We start from the raw sequence: 20,573 nt of genomic DNA on the forward strand, positions 1-20,573 counted from the left end.
TTTCAGCGTTTTGTCGACGTTATGTTTACGAAAATGCCGCCATAGCAACCCGTGATAGCAACGGACTGTCAATGTCAACGCCAGGGATCCTTAAACGGGACAGAGTTATAACATTTTTTGCCAAACTAAATTGAACCTTATAACTGAATCAAAAAAGGCGTTCGTTTCAGACTATCGAAAACGGTCCACATGAGAGGGCATTGCTTGGGCTGGCGTTCCACTCGCACGTGTGGCCAGTGTTAAAGAGGTTACCATAGTATTTGATAGTATTTTTATCTGTATATTATCTAACTTTATATTTTTATTATGCAATAAAAAAAGATTGTTGTCTTAAGCCGCTTATGTAATACTAATATTATTATCTTTATGTTAAACGTATAATTTCCCTCACGGGACAGACCCAGCCCAGCCTTATGTGGGCGATTTTTTTTTCTTGTATTATTTTAGTATTATATTCGGAGTGGGATTTCTGTATCTTTAGTAAAACGTCCCACTTTGTCGGTTACCATTAAGGCGAGATTTACTTGTATCTTTATATGAATAAACTGACCAAGTGGGTTTATAGCAATCGAAAAAGTGGGACGCTTTTTCACACTCAGAATTTATTATTATGAAGTTATTAAACCAAAAATTTTAATATTAAAAAAAACTACAATTTAGTATTAATATTAGATTTTGTTGTTACTTTGAATATTGACTGGTATCCCCAATGTATGACATGACAGTGATGACGTCACCGAATAATGTTGAAATTATCAATAAGTGCGAGTGAGACACCAGCCCAAACAATGCCCTCTCATGTGGACACACTTTTTGGCCTAACTACTCTATCTAGCTAATCTACATATCTATGATCAACGTAACGGGAGGTTGTTTAAGACACACATTAAACCGTTGACAGTTAGGTATAAAAGACAGAATTAAAATTATGTTCAACTCAAACAAGCTTCGTCAAAAGAAAAAGGCGGAAATTGAAATGTCTATGACAGGTAAACCTAAATTTTTACCGCCTTTTTCAGGTTAAATATTTGTATAAATTATACACGATTTAATCCGTTTCCATAGTTTTATTTCATGAGTAACAATCGCGGCAACCGAAGACAATATTATATTTGTTTAAACTGAAGCTGGTTTTTGACTAAATATTATTTTTTGAGGTAGAAATAATAAAATAAATAAGCCTAGAATTTTAATGGTAAGTAAATTAGAATTTTTTAGTGCAAAGATTACAATCATTCTATGGCAGGAGCTTGGTAGGAGCGAAATAGTTGCTTGTCATGTTCCTTAGAGCATAATTATTATATTACAGCAACGAATACAGTAAGCAAACAGTAAGAATCATTGTTAACTTTTTTAAAAGCTGAAATTAGAAATTAGCATTAGGTACTTACCGCGGTTGGTAACTATTTTATTAAAGAAAAACAAACGCAGGGTCTATCAACAAATTTTATTAAAACAATAACACACTTAGTGACTAAAATTATTCATTACCTACGACATCAATCTAATAGGTAACATAAATGAGGAGTCTAACACTGGGTAACATTGACATACAATATTATCGATATTTTAGCCTTATTAACTCATCATTACATTGTACCTACTGATGTGGGAAATAATTGTCTAGATTTTTTTTTTTCTGAGACGTTTCAATACATGGTTAGCGAGAGCTACTCGCTAGTAGCCGTATTAGTGCGTTTTCACATTACCCGATCCGATATCGGATCATACGCGGATCCAGGGGGAAGGGGGGTCATGGGGGTCATGACCCCCCCCTGGAGCCTAGGTTGGCTATACAAATAGACCACGTGATCCCCCCTGGGGCCTGGGCCTTTACCACGTGACCCCCCCCCCTGGGCACGAAGCTGGATCCGCGCTTGTATCGGATGTCGGACCGATATCCCATACATTACCGACAGTCGACACATACATTACATTACAGATACGTTAAGGTTGTCTGGTACAGATCGCTCTTTAGCGATAAGACCGCCTGTTGTCTGGCTCTATTTATAATCATTTGTTTTGTCTCCACTGTATCTTTTGCTGAGGTGTGCCATTAAAGAGTGTTCTATATTCTATCGAAATCCTTCTGACATCCGATATCGGATCGGATAGTGTGAAATGTGAAGACGGTTACAGCCTGGCAAAAAAGAGCAGAAAATAATAGGGGCGCCACCGTCTATGTAAACCATTTCGCATGTGGCAACTATTGAGTCTCTTTGTATGAGAACAGTACCTAAGTGTTGCTATGATAAAAAAAATGTTGCCTTTCTACACTTTTTTGCCAAACTGTAACCGATCTTAAAAAAAGACTTGTATGCAATCGGTCAGTTCAATCTGCAAATTCTGTCAATTTGAACTGACAGGTTGTATACAAATCTTTTTTTAAGATTATGATTTTTAAGGCTCCCCACAGACAGTCTTAAAAATTCATAATCTTAGAAAAGATTTGTATGCAAACTGACAGTTCAAACTGACACTGACAGATCTGTCAGTGTCAGTTTGCATACAAATCTTTTCTAAGATTATGAATTTTTAAGACTGTCTGTGGCGTGCCAAAGACTGTCTGCGGCGTGCTTAAAATATTATGCACGTGCATACATTATGCAATATAATCATTACTATGACTCTTCTCTTTCCAGTAGGCCTAGCACATGATGGCCGCGGGAGTATGTCGCCGCGAGATAGACTACCCGTCCCTATGTCATTAATACAGTTAGAAGAAGACGTGGCATCTATCTCGCGGCGACATACTCCCGCGGCCATCATGTGCTAGGCCTACAGTTCTACATAATAAGGTTTAGGGTCCCCCCACATCTAGCGTCTCGCGAGCGTCGCGTCGGGCAGCTGTATGGAAAAAGACGCCGCGTCGACGTCGCGTCGACGCGGCGTCAGGCTTTGCCCATACAGTTGGCCCGACGCGTTGGGGGACCCTTAAAGAATACTTAGTTAGTTTTCACTTTGAAAAAAAAAAAAAAACTATCAAATTCATTCAGACGTGTAGGTGTAGGTACGTACTTTACCCTAAGTATCTGAAGATAAACACGTACGCATAGATATACCAATTATATTCATACTATGAGGATTTGTGAGCAAGAAGCAAATAAAGATCCATAAAATGTCAAATCATCATCATCAAAAAAAAGAAAAAAAAATCATCCTCCTTGCGTTATCCCGGCATTTGCCACGGCTCATGGGAGCCTGGGGTCAATTTCAAATAATTTATAAAGTTAAGGCATAGTGTCTACTGACAAATTGAATGGGTAACTACGGAAGAGGGGTAATATTGGACTTTGATACTCACTTACTCTTCCTTAGACATCGTTATATATTATTTAGATTAAATTCATTTTACAAAATATTAACTTATGTCGCTTCATAATTTTAAACACATGGGTTTTAATATGAATTTATTGTCTTTTTTCACATTTCAATATCTCTACCTCATTGTATTGTTTTGCAAATTTTATAATCCGTTTCGATTGTGTTTATATAGAATTTGTCACATATTATTTTGAAATAAAAGGCATACTCTAGAACTAGTTTTCTAATACATTCTTCAAAATAGTTGTCGGTACAATAAATACATATCTATATATTAGTTTCTATACATAAATATTTATATATCTACGGAATGCATTGTATTTTCTAGGAAGGGCGCTCACTATATTTTAGCACACTTGACTGTAAACACATTAAAATCCCAGTAACTTAATCCCTAATAATACGTACATTAGTAATTAAAATAAAATATGTCACTATAATCACAAGATTGAAAAAAGTTATAAAAAATAACTTAAGCATTAAAAATATACATTTTCCTAAAGGTTATAGTGAAAATCTCTTAATGGAGATTCCGTGCTGCTACAATGATACCTTGTAAAAAAAACGTCTGCAAACAGAAATCCCCATGTAGGACATAGCCCAAAAGGCATGTAGTGATAATCAATACACAACAAATAGTAGGTACATTACGATACAAGTGCGTAAAAAACGAAATCCGAAACGAGTGGCGATAAATGAAAACACGACCGAAGAGAGTGTTTTAAATCGACATGAGTTGCGAATTTCCTTTTCGCACGTGTATTCATACGACGTTATTCAGTACAGATATATGGCCCTCCGAAGTTTCGACCTGGCATACCTACCTATAATGAACCACTTCTCGCACTAGTGCGTATAAACTCCCTTCGGTCGTGTTTTAATTTATCGCCACTCGTTTCGAACTTCCTTTTTTACGCACTTGTATCGTAGTGAACTATTTTACACAAAATAATTTAGAGCCAACTTTGTTGCGACAATATAAAAATAAAAATTGTATCGTCTCAATTTATTTTCCTAACACATCATAAGATACGGTCTAGTTTTCACACATTGTATATCTTTCAAGCTTTCACTATATTTTTTAAAGACCAGATATCTTTTCTTTTTTACACTAAAAATAACCTAACGCCAAAATCACAAGATATTGAAAACAGCCTGACAGGCAACTACTTTCTAATATGAATAGGCCTTTTAGGCCGATATACACTACCAAATATTATAGTTTATAAATAAACGTAGGGCCTTAAAATAAATAAATTTATATGGGATAAAAAGAAGAATATTATTTATGTAGTTTTATTTTACTCGAAGCTTTACGTGGCATCTTCATCGTCACAGTATAAGGACTACAACTGTGTCTCTGACTCAACGCTTATGTTATCCCACCTTACCCCATCTTATCCTAATGGTAACCATAACCATCCGATTCATGTCTAAAGTGTATTTGATACACAGACACTGACAGCAGTATTTGTCACAGCCGCACTTATCCATTGATAAGGGGTTTATTTGGCATAGTTATTCTAACTTATAAAGCTACCCAATGCAACATGCGAGAAAAATTGAGATTTGTCATTAATTTAGTCATTTAAATTGCCTTCGGCGTAAACCACAAAAGCGGCAATAGCATAAATTATTGTAGGTATAATATAAAAATTCAAAAGCACATTTTCATGAGCTGTCCATTGATGTCTATTCATATTATATATTAAATTATGTCTAGGTATATATTACTATTCATAAACTAAAACCTCTCCTTATGTAACCACGCTTGGTTCTCGCAAAATAAGGTTTTCCATTTTCTGTCCTTATAATACTTAATATTACAAGTGAATCCTATAGTAAAATACCTATTTAGGTAGTTATTAGTTATATCTAAATAACTACAAACATCGAGATACTTTAGGAGCTACCAAAGATATATTTTATTTTCAAAACGTTTGCAAAATACTTCATTTTGGTCGTCACACCTTTTATTGTCACAATTACGACGTATCAATTTTACTAAGCTAGAGAATACATTAAAATGCACAATTTCTACAAGATAACTTCAAAAATGCTGTTTGTATCAATTTCACATAAGACCGAAGTTAGATATCAATATCATTCATCGTCTTTGATAATTCTATTCGTTTTTGTCAGCTTCTTAAATTTGTCCCATTCTGCGGGCTAGTGTCTTTTAGCAGTTACAGAAGGTGCTGTTCATTTTTTATTCGTCACTTCGGTCAGTAACTTGGTAGTCTTTAAGTCATTATGATTATGACACATGGGACGAATTACTTAGAACTTGACAAAAAATGAATGATGCGATCCAATACGGTACAATATTCTAAATCTCTGTAAAAAAAGATCTTTACGTAACACTAAAACCATTTTTTATAAAAAGTGGGCAAATGTAATCAAAATTGTGAATATCACGAAAAAAAAATACAAAATGGAAGTTAACATAATTATTAACGGAATAACCCATTATTCATAATTACCCTCTACCAAATGTACTGACATTTTTGACATTATTAATGAATAGGTATAGGATCTATTCATATTAAAATATAGATATATATTATATAAATATATATATTTATTTTTGTATACTTTCCTGAACATAAACGGTACCTAAATTCGTAATTACTATTATAAAACATAGCTGATTTAATTTATACAATCTATAGGCTATCTTCGTTTGAAAATGCTAAGTCTAAATACCTTCATTTGTAAATGCATAAGATACATTTTTGCTTGATTCAACAAGTGCAAATTCCTACTAAAATTTGTAAGTAAAACACTGTGAATTATATGAGTTTAATATCATTAAACTCTTGATTTCGATATAAAAGAAATTGTTAGGTCCGAAGTTTGCTAAAGGCCTATAAGCAGATTTTTATCAGGAAAATACACAATCGTTTGTATACAATAACAGACGTTTTTTTTTAATTCGGGACCATTCAAATATTACGTAAGCAGATTATTACAATTATTTGCCAAAAGCAAAAAAAAGCAACAAAATATTCGTTAATCAGTTTAGAAAAGTTGCAGAACGAAAAATGAGCTGCTCAACTGATGCCATCGATCACTTATAGCAACACGCAGTCAGCAACTCTGCTACAAGCAGTGTTTACAGTGTTGCCTGCAAGATGTCGCCAGAAACTCAGCAACAGGTTGATTCGACAACGTAATACGGGGCTTAACTTAGATAAAATTGAATCCTACTATCACACAAAAGGTCTACTTTTTCTGTTCAGCAGCCTGCCGCCGCAGGTCGGAGCTGATGGCTGCAGTGATGGCTGTGCCTAGGGCTAGAAGTCCGCAGAGAGTGAGGTTGGACCAGCGTGTATCGGTCACTTTCAGCATCCATTCGTAGAGGAGGGTCAGGACGATGCCGAATAACTGGAAATGTTAGAAGCAAACAATGTTTACAATTTATATAAAGAAGTTACACACAATACATACATACGTACATATAATATAATATAATCACGCCTGTATCCCATAAAGGGGTAGGTAGAGCATATGAATGCTAAGTTTCAGTGTCACTCTTGGCAAAAAGGGGTTGAAAGAAATCCAAATACATAAATAAATAATGAAATTATCATGACATTATTCCACAGACCTAGATTTAGATAGGTAGAAGAAACAAGTTCATCTATTTGTATGGCGGCCGAGCGTGTCAGAATTTGTAACTGAAGTTGTTATTTTAAATATGTCTCAGGCCCTTGAGTGTTCATAATTTTTGTATTGTTATAATGAAATATCACGCAACGCTGACAGCTTTGCGTTCGTGACTGCTGCTTTCGCATTGGACTTACTAGCCATTTGCGGAAGTGCCGCTGTCTAATTAAAGCATCCATTAATCCATCATATTATTATACGTATTATTGATATAACACTTTAAGTTCTCGCGCTTTGTACACATATTTAAAGTCACACACAGGTCGAACGCGATTAATTAACATTATTTTTACCTTTTTTCCCCAACGTTTCGGCCAGGTTGCACTGGCCGCGGTCGCGTCAGTGCAACCTGGCCGAAACGTTGGGAAAAAAGGTAAAAATAATGTTAATTAATCGCGTTCGACCTGTGTGTGACTTTAAATACGTATTATTGATGTTAGAGGCCATTGATGAGACAATGAGGGTATTATCGCAGAGACTAGTACCTGAACAGCAGCATTGAGAATCCCAGACGTGGTCCCTTCAGGCTCAGGATACGTGATTTCGGAGGCAAACTCGAACCCGACCGGCAGATACCCGTTCATGAAGAATCTAGAATCGAAATAATTTACAATTAAATAAATTGTATATCAAGCATACGTCTACGAATGATGCTTTAAGAAATTAGGAGTGGAAAAGCATCTGTAGTAAGACTTAATCCCATAATCTCTTCAGCATATAAAGCTTATTGGGATGTGTTGCCAGAAATTGATAGGAAAGATGTGGTGCTCTGGCTCCTTTTCTTCGTCGCTCATCGTGCGGTGATTCTATTGTTCTATTGTCTACGGTCATCTCCTTCAACTTATGTGTCTTGTCCATGAGTTCCATGACCCACAGCTGGTGACGGAACCAAGCATCCCAGGATTTTCATAAAACAGGAAGATACTACTGACTACAATATAAAAATTAAAGACTTACCCAAGTATGATAGCGAAGAAGTACACAACAGCGATTTCGCCGCTGTCAAGTGTGAATGTGAATATGATCATGCTGACCACCAACGCTGCATATTTCTTAGCCAGGGCTGTCTCTTTGAACTTATGCGTTTTGTTCAGGATGAATCCGCAGATAACAGAGAGACAGAGAGCACTAGTGGTTTGGGTGCACTAATTGCTTTTGTCTGAAGTGAAAAGACTTACCCAAGTATGATAGCGCTGAAGTACACAACAGCAATTTCGCCACTGTCAAGCGTGAATGTAAATATGATCATTCCGACGACAGACGCCGCATATAAAGCCAGGGTTGTCTCCTTGAACTTGTGCGTCTTGTCCAGGATAAATCCGCAGATGACGGAGCCAAGCATACCGGCGACTACGATCATGAGACCGATGCGGCCGACGTCTTCGTTGGCACCCTGGAATTCAAGGATGAGATTCAGGTTTCGGTAATCAAATTTTCATAAATTTAGGGAATCTTTCATTTGGAAACGAATATTTTCCATAATGTGTCCAGGTCTTTTTTTATCCAAATTACTTAGTACCTACATTTTAGTACACCAACTCGTTTTGTTTATGTGACTGTTTGTGTTCTAAATAAATTAAAAAAAAAAAAAAAATATTAAACAGTTTCCGAGAGTAGCGCAAAACTTACAGTATGATGCAACTGATATAAATTACGAACAAATTTAGTATTCACTTTAGCACGATAGTGTCCAGCAAAGTACATACAGCATAGAAAAAGCCAACATTGAATCCATCCGATATGAACAACGATCTAAAATTGCTGCCGATGAAGAGTTTCTTGACACAGTTAAAGAAATTGAAATTCAGGATGGTGTTGGTTAGGAGGATATTTGAAAAAAGTTGGCAAATTGTAGGGAAATGAGTTTGCCGATCATCTTACAATTAAAGATATGAGAGGTGAGAGACATTATATAATTGTAGTTGAATACAAAAATACTACTTACAGGGAAGAATTTGAGCACAACTTCATTCAACAGGGTTGGTATAGCGTAAAAAATGCCAACGTTGAATCCATAGGAGATGAGAAGCAAATTATAGATATGTAGATGCGGTTGGTAAAGATTTCTTGCCACAGGCAAATTGTAAGGAAAATGAATTTGCCGATCATCTTGGAATTAAAATTGTAGTTGAATTTAATAAAAATACTACTCACAGGGAAGAATTTGAGCACAACTTCATTCAACAGTGTCGATATAGCATAGAACACGCCAACATTGAGTCCATAGGAGATGAGCAGCAAGTTATAGTTGCGGTTGGTGAAGAGTTTCTTGACGGAGTGTAGGAAGTTCGAGTCCAGACTGGCACCGAGGTCGGCGGCGGCGGAGGGGGGCGTGGCGGGGGCTCGTTTGAAGACTGTAATGATAAAATGTTAGATTTTGTTGCTTCAAACCAGTAGGGCTATCATATGATGCCGCGAGAGTATGTCGCGGCGAGATAGATGACACGTCTTTGTCTAATTATTTAATGCCGTAAGGATGGATAGTCTATCTCACGGCGACATACTCTCGCGACAATTATGTGCTAGGCCTACAGTGAACAAAATAGCTATTTGCTTACTGTGCGAGACATAATAGGTAATGACATTCCAGTGACCCTGTATTCAAATGCCATTAATACGCGCGGGGCCAATTACAATTAAGTTCGAAAAACTCAAATTCTATATTATAACCGGGGGTTTTAAATAGATCCTTTGGTAAGAACACTATATTTCAAGAATTTTATTATAAATTATTTTACTTTTTGTATAATTATAACCGGATACAGATTTTATATTTCCTTATTATGAATTGAGTATTTGAATAACAGTCATACTTGATGTAAATCCGATTAAAGTTGAACTTTCCTTATTATTGTATCTGTTGGCAAGGCTGATTCAAAAATTATAATATTTACTTATTATTTTCTGTAAGCGCGATAAAGACTATGGAATCGGATATAAGTATATCGCATACCTATATAATTATATGCCGTGGCTTTTGGTGTATTTAACCCCCGACGCAAAAACGACGGGGTGTTAATAAGTTTGACGTGTCTGTCTGTCTGTCTATCTGTCTGTCTGTCTGTTTGTCTGTCTGTGTGTGTGTCTGATGAACATATTTAGATTTAGTTTTTTTTTGTCTGAAAGCTGAGTTAGTCGGGAGTGTTCTTAGCCATGTTTCATGAAAATCGGTCTACTATGTCGCGGTCGGAGGTTTTTTCAAAATTTTAATTTTTCACGTTCTTGGTTCGGTTCGTCTATTCTATACTGTATGTAGAAAGCTACGAGCGATCGGGTTCAACAAGACGTAACACAAGCTATACCTAAGCTTATTTGGGTGTTATAACTGTTATTATGTTTGACGTGTCTGTCTGTCTGTCTGTCTGTTTGTCTGTTTGTCTGTGTGTATGTCTGTCTGTGGCATCGTAGCTCCCGAACGGATGAACCGATTTAGATTTCGTTTTTTTTTTGTCTGAAAGCTGAGTTAGTCGGGAGTGTTCTTAGCCATGTTTCATGAAAATCGGTCTACTGTGTCGCGGTCGGGGTTTTTTTTTTCAAAATTTTAATATCGTTAGTATTGTGTGTCGACAGATTAACATCCCTAGTGGGCAAAACAGTTCCAGTAGATCAAACAAGTTAGACAAACTCGCGCGGCTGTTTGAACGTGTTCATGTCAATTTTAGCCACTCTTCTCTAAAACCACAGGGACACGCCGTCCCCTAAACATCGGAGGTTAGTTTTAATGGTCCTGTACTTAAAACTATAACCAACGAATACACATACTACAAGGAAACATACTAGAAGGAAGAATTGAGGCGAAAAGGCAAAGGGGGAAACTAAGGAGAGCGTATATGATCCAAATAAAGGAAGGGATCAACGTCGCGTCGTATCAGGAAGTCAAAAGGAATACCGGCACTCATGGAAGTCATGGAAGTTGCTCCACCGACAAGAGTCCAACTCTTAAATGATTGATGATGAACCAACGAATGCGCTGGTTCAAAAGTGCTGGTGGCCTAGCGGTAAGAGTGTGCGACTTTCAATGAGGCCGCGGATTCGAACCCCGGCTCGTACCGGGTTTTTTTGGAACTTATTATATATGCAAAATGTCATTTGATGTTCGCCAGTCGGTTTTCGGTGAAGGAAAACATCGTGAGGAAACCGGACTAAATCCCAATAAGTTTACCCTTCGGGTTGGAAGGTCACGGTCAAATAATGGCAAATGCCGGGATAACCCAAGGAGGATGATGATGAACAAGCGCGGATCCAGCTTCGTGCCCAGGGGGGGTCACGTGGTAAAGGCCCGGGGCCCCAGGGGGAGTCACGTGGTCTATTTGTATGGCCAACTTAGGCTCCAGGGGGGGTCATGACCCCCATGACCCCCCCCCCCTGGATCCGCGCATGATGATGAACCAACGATTGAATACTTACACAACAAGATGAAGACGAAGAGTACACTGGTGACGCCAGCGACCAGGTAGAACATGAACTGGAAGTCGGCAGCGATTTGCTCGATGGTGCCACCAGCTTTCACGAACATCGGCGGCAGCACGAAGCCAAGCGCCACGCCGAGCTGGGAACAAAATGAACTGGTTAGTTATGGCGTTCTAAACGGGCACACATCGAAATCTTTGATTTTTGAGATTTTGACAGATTCAGAATCAATCAATTTTTTTATGAGATATGAGGCAAACGAGCAGACAGGTCGCCTGGTGGTAAGCGATAACTGCCGCCCATGGACACCCGAAACACCAGCACGGGTAGCATGGTCGCACGATAGACGATAAAATATCAGGCCGTCCCTATCGCACTATCAGTAAGTGCGATAGGAACGGCCAGATGTTTTATCAATTATCGCGCGACCATAATTGGCTGCCAGAAGTGTTGGAGGTGCGTTGCCGGCCTTTTAAGTTGCGCTCTTTTCTTTGGTTTGAAGGTCGTATCGGTTCGGAAATACCGCAAGCGACAATTCAATGCACAGTTCAGCTGTGCGGGGCAGGAATTTTCTGGAGAAACGCACAGTTGAGGACTGCCAGCCATCTAAATGACGGAGATGGAAATGTTGTCTCGTGTTGTTTGTGTTGCTGTATTGAATTACGACTTTAATTCGGAAAAAATGAAAAAAGGTCTCCTTCAAAGCCTTTTTTGAAGATGCATGGCCACGTCTCCACAAAACTTGTCAACTTCTTCCTGCACTAGCTACAGCCACACAAATCCAAATATCCCGTTATATTACGATAATTAATTATTATTAAATTGTGGCCGTGTTGCACAGTCACCGGCAAAAGTTAGTGATAATTTCTGTACACTTGTCGCTTTCAATCATTTATAATTTCGTATGACATTTCAAACAAGATGTTAATATGATGAAGTACAGAAATCATCACTTATTTATGCCGGTCACTGTACAGACTTTTGAGAAATTACTGTGTCCTCATAATTTATAGGAAAATATGATCAAAGGGGTTATTTAAGTGTAATTTCTATCTCATGTCGTACTGTACTGTGGCAAATAAATTATAGAAAGTACAATAAGGTCTCCACGGAAGACCAGCGTCAAGTTACCTGGGTGGCTAGCCGAATGGCACAATCGCTCACGAAACGCTCACGAAACGAAGCGCTAGTAGATATCTATCTCTATCGCGCTTGCGTATTGGCGCGACAGAGCCAGCGGCGTATCGCTTTCGTTTGGCGTCGGAGAAATGCCATTCGGCTACGGGGCCTGGTAGGTAACTTGACAAAATGCTGAGGGGAGACCTTTTCAGTGACGTTAATATAATGCCTATTAATGTGTATCATAGGCGTAAGGAATATTGTTAACGTCCTGAATAAAATATTTTCTTTCTTTTAATAAAACTCTTCCACTCGGTCACAATCGGACAAAAGCCTCATCGGACCCATTGAACTTGAAATAAAACAGTTTCTCTAACTTGGAACAAAGCTGAAGGATGTTCGGCGGGAGCTACTGTCCTTAAACGTTCACAAGTCGAGCGGGCCAGACGGCATACCTGCAGTTGTGCTCAAACGCTGTGCTCCAGAGTTGTGTCCCGTGCTAACGCATCTCTTCACGCTTTCTATTAGCAAACGGGAAGTTCCATCTTCGTGGAAAACGGCCCTTGTGCACCCTGTCCCAAAAAAGGGCGACAGATCGGATCCATCAAACTATAGGCCTATCGCTATTACCTCCCTTCTCTCTAAGGTCATGGAGCGTGTAATTAACTCGAAGCTCCTTGGATACCTAGAAGAACACGATCTAATAAGCGACCGCCAGTATGGCTTTCGCCACGGTCGCTCTACTGGTGATCTTCTAGTGTATCTAACTCACCGCTGGGCTTCGGCCATTGAGAGTCAAGGTGAGGCATTGGCAGTTAGCCTAGATATAGCGAAGGCATTTGATCGGGTCTGGCATAGGGGCCTTTTGTCGAAGTTACCATCTTATGGACTGCCCGAGGGATTATGCAAATGGATTGCCAGCTTTTTGTCCGGCAGACGCATACGAGCCGTAGTAGACGGTAGCTGCTCCGATAGCATGGACATAAACGCTGGCGTCCCGCAAGGTTCTGTGCTATCCCCAACGCTGTTCTTGCTGCATATCAATGACATGTTGTCTATCGGCGACATCCATTGCTATGCGGATGACAGTACTGGGGATACATTTTACACGGGCCGTGCTAATATCCCTCGTTCAGTGGTGCTAGAAAGTCGTGAAAAGCTTGTGTCGGACATCGAGAGGATTCTGTCCGGAGTCTCGGTGTGGGGTCGGGACAACCTAGTCTGTTTCAATCCCACTAAGACACAGGTGTGTGCGTTCACCGCTAAGAAAACCCCATTTACTGTGGTTCCACAGTTTCAAGGCACAGCCCTTACCTTGTCAGGAAGTATTGGGATCCTCGGAGTCGACATTTCGAGTAGCGTCCAATTCCGTTGTCACTTGGAAGGGAAAGCTGCGTTGGCATCCAAAAAGCTCGGCGTGCTCAACAGAGCGAGGGGATACTTTACTCCGGGGCAAAGACTGCTCTTGTACAAGTCGCAAGTTAGACCCCACATGGAGTACTGCTGTCACCTTTGGGCAGGAGCACCTGGATACCAGCTTGGACCCTTTGACTCGATCCAGAGACGCGCTGTACGAATTGTCGACGATCCCAAACTCACAGGCGGTATTGAACCCTTAAGTCTAAGGAGGGACTTCGCCTCCTTATGTGTGTTCTATCGCCTGTACAATGGGTTGTGTTCTGAAGAACTGTTTGACATGATGCCAACGGCCACTTTTCATCATCGCACCGCTCGCCATCGACAGGGCGCTCATCCACACACCTTGCAACCTAAATGGTCGCGCACCGTGCGGTTTCAGAGGAATTTCCTCCCACGAACGCTCCGGCTGTGGAATGAGCTCCCTGTCGAGGTATTCCCGATGAACTACAGTATGGGGTTCTTCAAAAAAGGAGTGTACAAGTTTCTAATGGGTCGGCAACGCGCACGTGACACCCCTTGAGTTGCGGGCGTCCATAGGTTACGGTGACCGCTTTCCATCAGGCGGGCCGTATACCTGTTTGCCACCGACGTGGTATAAAAAAAAAAAAAAAAAAAAAAGCTCTGGGAAGTTCGGTTAAGCTACTATTGTGAGTAAGTTTGAGGCCGGGATATACATTACTGTCGGGTGAGTTAGTTTTTGCGGTAATCAGGTAAAAATACTGTCAGATGCCGGTTTGGGAAATTATGCCTATTAATCATATTTTTAACCCCCGACGCAAAAACGACGGAGTGTTATAAGTTTTACGTGTCTGTCTGTCTGTGTGTCTGTCTGTGGCATTGTAGCTCCCGAACTGATGAACCGATTTAGATTTAGTTTTTTTTGTTTGAACGCTGAATTAGTCGGGAGTGCTAATAAGCCATCTTTCGTGAAAACCAGTCCACTGTGTCCGGGGGTTTTTCAAAATTTTAATTTTGTGATTAAGTTTTTATAAAGTGTGATCACTTCAAAATTTTTAAATTATCATGTTATGATTAATATTACTGACATTGTGTAGTACATTACGATTCAAGTGCGGAAAAGAGAAAATTCGAAACGAGGAACAACAAATTAAAACATGACCAAAAGGAGTGTTTTTAACCCCCGACGCAAAAACGACGGGGTGTTATAGGTTTGACGTGTCTGTCTCTCTGTCTGTCAGTCTGTCTGTTTGTCTGTCTGTGTGAGTCTGTCTGTGGCATCGTAGCTCCCGAACGGATGAACCGATTTAGATTTAGTTTTTTTATCTGAAAGCTGAGTTACGGGAGTGTTCTTAGCCATGTTTCATGAAAATCAGTCTACTATGTCGCAGTCGGGGTTTTTTTTTTTCAAAATTTTAATTTTGTGGTTAGGTTATAGATCGACACAAGTTGAACATTCGGGGCCGGAATGGTATCGTTCGATGTTTTACAGCTTATATGACCCTTTGATGTTCCCACATAGACACATATGTAACGTACTACTTTGCGCACTAGTGCAAGAAAGTAACTACACATGTACTGTAATAGTTATTTGTTTTACAAGGGGGCAAAGTACGAGTAGTTGTTTAACCGCATGTGCCAATATTGATACCCGAGCAAGCGAAAGATTCCAACCGCGAGTGTAGCGAGTGGTTCAAAAAGTGGAATCTTGAGTGCTGCGAGGGTTTCAAGCCACGAATGTTAAACAAACTTTGCCACCGAGTAAAACACAAAATTTTTCACCACACTAACTATAAAAATAGGTACTAACTATAAAAGATCAAATTAAATCAAATCCATACATTTATTCAATATTTTTTATGATTCAAAATCATCATTTATAGGTAAATTCTACCAGCCAGCTTAAGACATCAAGTTAAAATTTGTATGAAATTACTTTGCACTCTTGTGGATAAAATGCAATTTTGCTATCTGTTTTCGAATAGCGAAGTAAGCCTTTAACAATTGGTGTGGTGAAAAAATATTTTCAATAGCCAATATCCAGAGAGTTTTCCTCTTTCAAATGTTTTATTTATACCTCTACCGTCGGTACGGGTACTCGTAAATCAACTCTGAAATGCAAAAAAAACGGATAGCATTTTTAAATTAAATTCCGCATGCGATGTTGGTCTTCAGTTTTTTAGGGTTCCGTAGTCAACTAGGAACCCTTATAGTTTCGCCATGTCTGTCTGTCCGTCCGACCGTCCGCGGATAATCTCAGTAACCGTTAGCACTAGAAAGCTGAAATTTGGTACCAATATGTATATCAATCACGCCGACAAAGTGGTAAAATAAAAAGTGGGAAAAAATGTTTTGTTAGGGTACCCCCCCTACATGTAAAGTGGGGACTGATTTTTTTTTCATTCCAACCCCAACATGTGATATATTGTTGGATAGGTATTTAAAAATGAATAAGGGTTTACTAAAATAGTTTTTTGATAATATTAATATTTTCGGAAATAATCGCTCCTAAAGGAAAAAAAGTATGTCCCCCCCCCTCTAACTTTTGAACCATATATTATGTTTAAAAAATATGAAAAAAATCACAAAAGTAGAACTTTATAAAGACTTTCTAGGAAAATTATTTTGAACTTGATAGGTTCAGTAGTTTTTGAGAAAAATACGGAAAACTACGGAACCCTTCACTGAGCGTGGCACGACACGCTCTTGGCCGGTTTTTTTTTTTGTTTTTAATAAATGGGCATATAGCATATTCTCATGGCCATAGACTAGTTTTTTTAATTATATTTTTATTACACTCAGTACCATCGCCATATGAGCGGGTGAATTTGTCTTATATTAATATCAAAGTACAATAAACCAATAAATAAACAGCTTTACTTTAATTACAGTCCACTAAGACACCTACTTCAACAATTGTGTTACTAAAACCAAGGATTATTTATATAGGACTAGCTTTTGCCCGCGGCTTCGCTCGCGTTAGAAAGAGACAAAAAGTAGCCTATGTCACTCTCCGTCCCTTCAAGTATCTCCACTTAAAAAATCACGTCAATTCGTCGCTCCGTTTTGCCGTGAAAGGCGGACAAACAAACAGACACACACACTTTCCCATTTATAATATTAGTATGGAAGTATGGATAAATGAGTTACGTTGTTTTTAGGGTTCCGTACCAAAAAGGTACAACAGGAACCCTTATGGTGCGACTCTGTCCGTCTGTCTGTCCGTCTGTCACATTGTTAAATATCTCGAGAACTACTTATGCTATCGATATGAAATTTGGAATAGTTATAAACATTGTGAACCTCTACAAGTTGAAAGTATATTTTTTTTAAATTAATTAATATAAATGATAGAAAATGGCCAAAATGAAAGGGGGGCAAACTGAAAATTTCAAGTAACTAGGTCAAGTGGGGTATCGTTAGAAAGAGCTCAAATTGTACATATCAAAACTATTTTTTATAATTTTTTGGTTGTGGAAAAAAAATGTTTTTTGAAGGAAAATGTAAAAAAAAATACCGTTCCCCCCCCCTTATCTCCGAAGTTTACCAACATAAATGTATGAAATTTTCACCAAACATGGGTATTATAATGAATATTACAGGAAAAATAAAATCGTACACGTATCTTGAAAACTTTTTTATTTATTTATAAAAAACCTTTCAGATTTACATTTTCAATTTCAACACCCTTGCGGGTGTTTATTGTACCTGTATTTTTTTTTAAATAACAATGAAATTACCTGCTTTCAAATAGATGCAAAATGGTTAAAATCGGTTCACGCAATAAACAATTATTCCATAAAAATCATCTTCCATACTAGCTCGCGCGCATTAGTTTACTCAATTTGCCGATAGATGTCGCTGTACGTTGAACGCTCATTTCCTACATCGCGTTTTTCCTGATATAATGAGTTCGGTTCAGGAGCGTCGTTGCGACATGTCGTAAGTCGTAATCTATTGAAGTCTTGATTTTATTTGGACGTTGTCTACCAATAAAACTGTATATTAAAATATTACTTGTTATGTGGGAAATTGAGTCTTGAGGGATTTAGTAAAATCTGTAGAGTTCTATGAATAACATTTTGATGATTCAACTATTGAAAGTTTGTACGGAACCCTCGGTGAGCGAGTCCGACTCGCACTTGACCGGTTTTTTTTATTTAAAAAATGATTTGCAGAGTACATAATATTTTGTTCTGTGATGGTGGTTAGTAGTTAAATAAAAGAATTAGATATACAATGCCGATCTATCTGAATATGGTGATGTCAATTTAATAGTAATAAAATTGCTTGATGGACTATTCTGATATAGATATAATTATAGTTTAATAAATCGTTGAATAATAGCCACTCATCATTCAGAAACAATTTCTAATTCGATTTGTTTGTGTTTTACAAAATACGTGTCACCATGAAATATTTGTTAGTCTTAATATATTCAAATATTTTATATTGTGCCTGCAAAAAATATCAAGCTAACGTCGTCGGTATAGAGAATTGTAAAAATCCCGACTTCCCGTATGCCAAAGAAATACCTTACCTTCTTGATTTCGCGGTTTATAGAGGGGTGTATAATAATCGTGTCAGAATAAATTTGACAGTAGAAAACGACATGTCATTGGCAGGTTTCGAAGCTACACTTCGGATCGGCAAAAAAAATGCTACGGCCATCGAATGGAAAGCTGCACTTAAAAACTTGACATGCACGAACGCTTTTCTGAAAATGTGGTTCCAATTTTTCGGTGTTCCCGTCATTTCGTGCAAACTGAAGAAAGGGAATTATATTGTGCAAGATATAGATATTAATAGCATGGCTTTTAAATATCCTGCTGCTGGGAAAGTGTACGGCGATTACATTTCATATTTTGCAATATATCAGAAAAATTGTACAGTAGGTTGTTGGATTACGGACATATCTGTGTTGCCGTCAAGATACCGGCTTTGATGGGAGTTATTTTATTACTTTTATCATGAAAAAGTAATATTTCCATTATTATTGCATAATATGAAGTAAATAATAAAATTTGGAAAAAAGGGCTTTTAATATTTTTTTTCGTTCATGTTAACTTCTTTAGTTATCTTTTTTTTTTTTAATTTGTTATATTTTAAGTAGGTATATTTAAAAATACGGTCTAAAGCCGGAAATGTCAGTGAATGAATTAAGAGTTTGTGTGGTGGTAGTGGTATATTTACATATTACTTGAAATTGTTTTGTATTGTGTATTTTGAATATAACGATAGTTCTGAATTCTACGCGATGTTTTATTCATAACATAATTATTAAATTCACTTATACGCATTAAAAAAAGGATAAAAACATTTTTTACTTGCATGAACAATGAACATGAGGCATTTTTTTTTTCATACTTACAAAACTTTGTGACACATTTGTTTATGAATGAGGCGTTTTAAGGTATAGTGTTTTAGAGTGAATTACCTATAAAATATTCAATGTAAAATGGGCCTAAAAAATATGAATTTTTAGAAACATTAGAATATCGCGTACATAATATTGTCTTCGGTTACCGCGATAGTTACTCATGAAATAAAACTATGGAAACGGATTAAATCGCGTATAATGAATTTAAAATACATCCCGACGTTTCGAACTCTTTACAGCGTTCGTGGTCAACGGGTGACTGAGGAAAAAATACAATGTGCAAAAGCTACCCACATAGAAGTAATATTAACGAACCATGACCACAAATAATATAGATTTCTAAGGCAGGTTCACACACTATTAATAAAGCTAGTTATACAATATTCAACACAACATATTTTTTTATAACTAGCTTTATTAATAGTGTGTAAACCTGCCTTAGAAATCTATATTATTTGTGGTCATGGTTCGTTAATATTTCTTCTATGTGGGTAGCTTTTGCACATTGTAATTTTTACTCAGTCACCCGTTGACCACGAACGCCGTAAAGAGTTCGAAACGTCGGGATGTATTTTAAATTCATTATACGCGATTTAATCCGTTTCCATAGTTTTATTTCATTAGAATATCGCTTTTTCAATCGACGCAGTTTGTGTAGTTTCCGAGTAAATTTCCTTTCATAATTCATCAAACTGTAAGTTTGTATTTGTTTATGAATGAGACGTTTTAAAGTATCAGATTGAGGTATAAAATATTCAGAATGGGCTTAAAAAATATGTAATCTTTTGAACATTACAATATCGCTACTCGGTACTTAGTGTTTTGACTGAATAGCTTGTAATTCTTGTAATGTAATGTTAGTTTGTTTCTTTCTATCCGTAAGCATTTTTCTTGTATGTTTGAATTTATTCATATTGCCGACAAATGTTTGTTATCTAGATGTAGTTGTTATTTCGTTCCGATTTTGTACATGTAAATGCATTAGCAACTTGTGGCATCTTCATTGGTTCTTGTATTAAGGTAAAATACCCCATAATGGACGGTGATGCCATTATGGACAAAAAAACACAAATTCTTAAAAATAAGTATCTAAAATAAGTTTCTAAAAACTGACGGCTATGTACCATAAACTAGAGTTGTAGAGCTGTTTGATTTTGAAGTTTCAATTAATTCGGTTATTTCTGAAGGATTTGGAGACAAGATAAAATTCACCAGTTTACTGAAAAAAATATCATGACGAATTCTTAGTAATGTTGCTAAGAGATTTGAGTTCAGGTATAAAATAATAAAAAAA

At 37.6% G+C, this 20,573-nt stretch overlaps 1 protein-coding gene across 4 annotated transcripts in view; it reads right to left on the reverse strand.

Annotated features, from left to right (window-relative positions):
* Nucleotides 1–5,672: 5,672 nt before the first annotated feature.
* LOC125225291 (uncharacterized MFS-type transporter C09D4.1) overlaps nucleotides 5,673–20,573 on the reverse strand; it is a 119,042-nt gene continuing 104,141 nt past the window's right edge. For all 4 annotated transcript variants that reach the window (XM_048128926.1, XM_048128929.1, XM_048128927.1 and 1 more), the window contains 5 exons: nucleotides 11,401–11,542; nucleotides 9,148–9,347; nucleotides 8,172–8,386; nucleotides 7,479–7,584; nucleotides 5,673–6,711 (listed from right to left, as the gene is read on the reverse strand). In XM_048128926.1, coding sequence (XP_047984883.1) covers nucleotides 6,550–6,711; nucleotides 7,479–7,584; nucleotides 8,172–8,386; nucleotides 9,148–9,347; nucleotides 11,401–11,542 — 825 coding nt within the window. In that variant the 3' untranslated portion in view covers nucleotides 5,673–6,549. The remainder of the gene's footprint in view (nucleotides 6,712–7,478; nucleotides 7,585–8,171; nucleotides 8,387–9,147; nucleotides 9,348–11,400; nucleotides 11,543–20,573) is intronic.

Source organism: Leguminivora glycinivorella, chromosome 4 (assembly GCF_023078275.1).
Source record: "Leguminivora glycinivorella isolate SPB_JAAS2020 chromosome 4, LegGlyc_1.1, whole genome shotgun sequence".
Taxonomy (NCBI): Eukaryota; Metazoa; Arthropoda; class Insecta; order Lepidoptera; family Tortricidae; genus Leguminivora; species Leguminivora glycinivorella.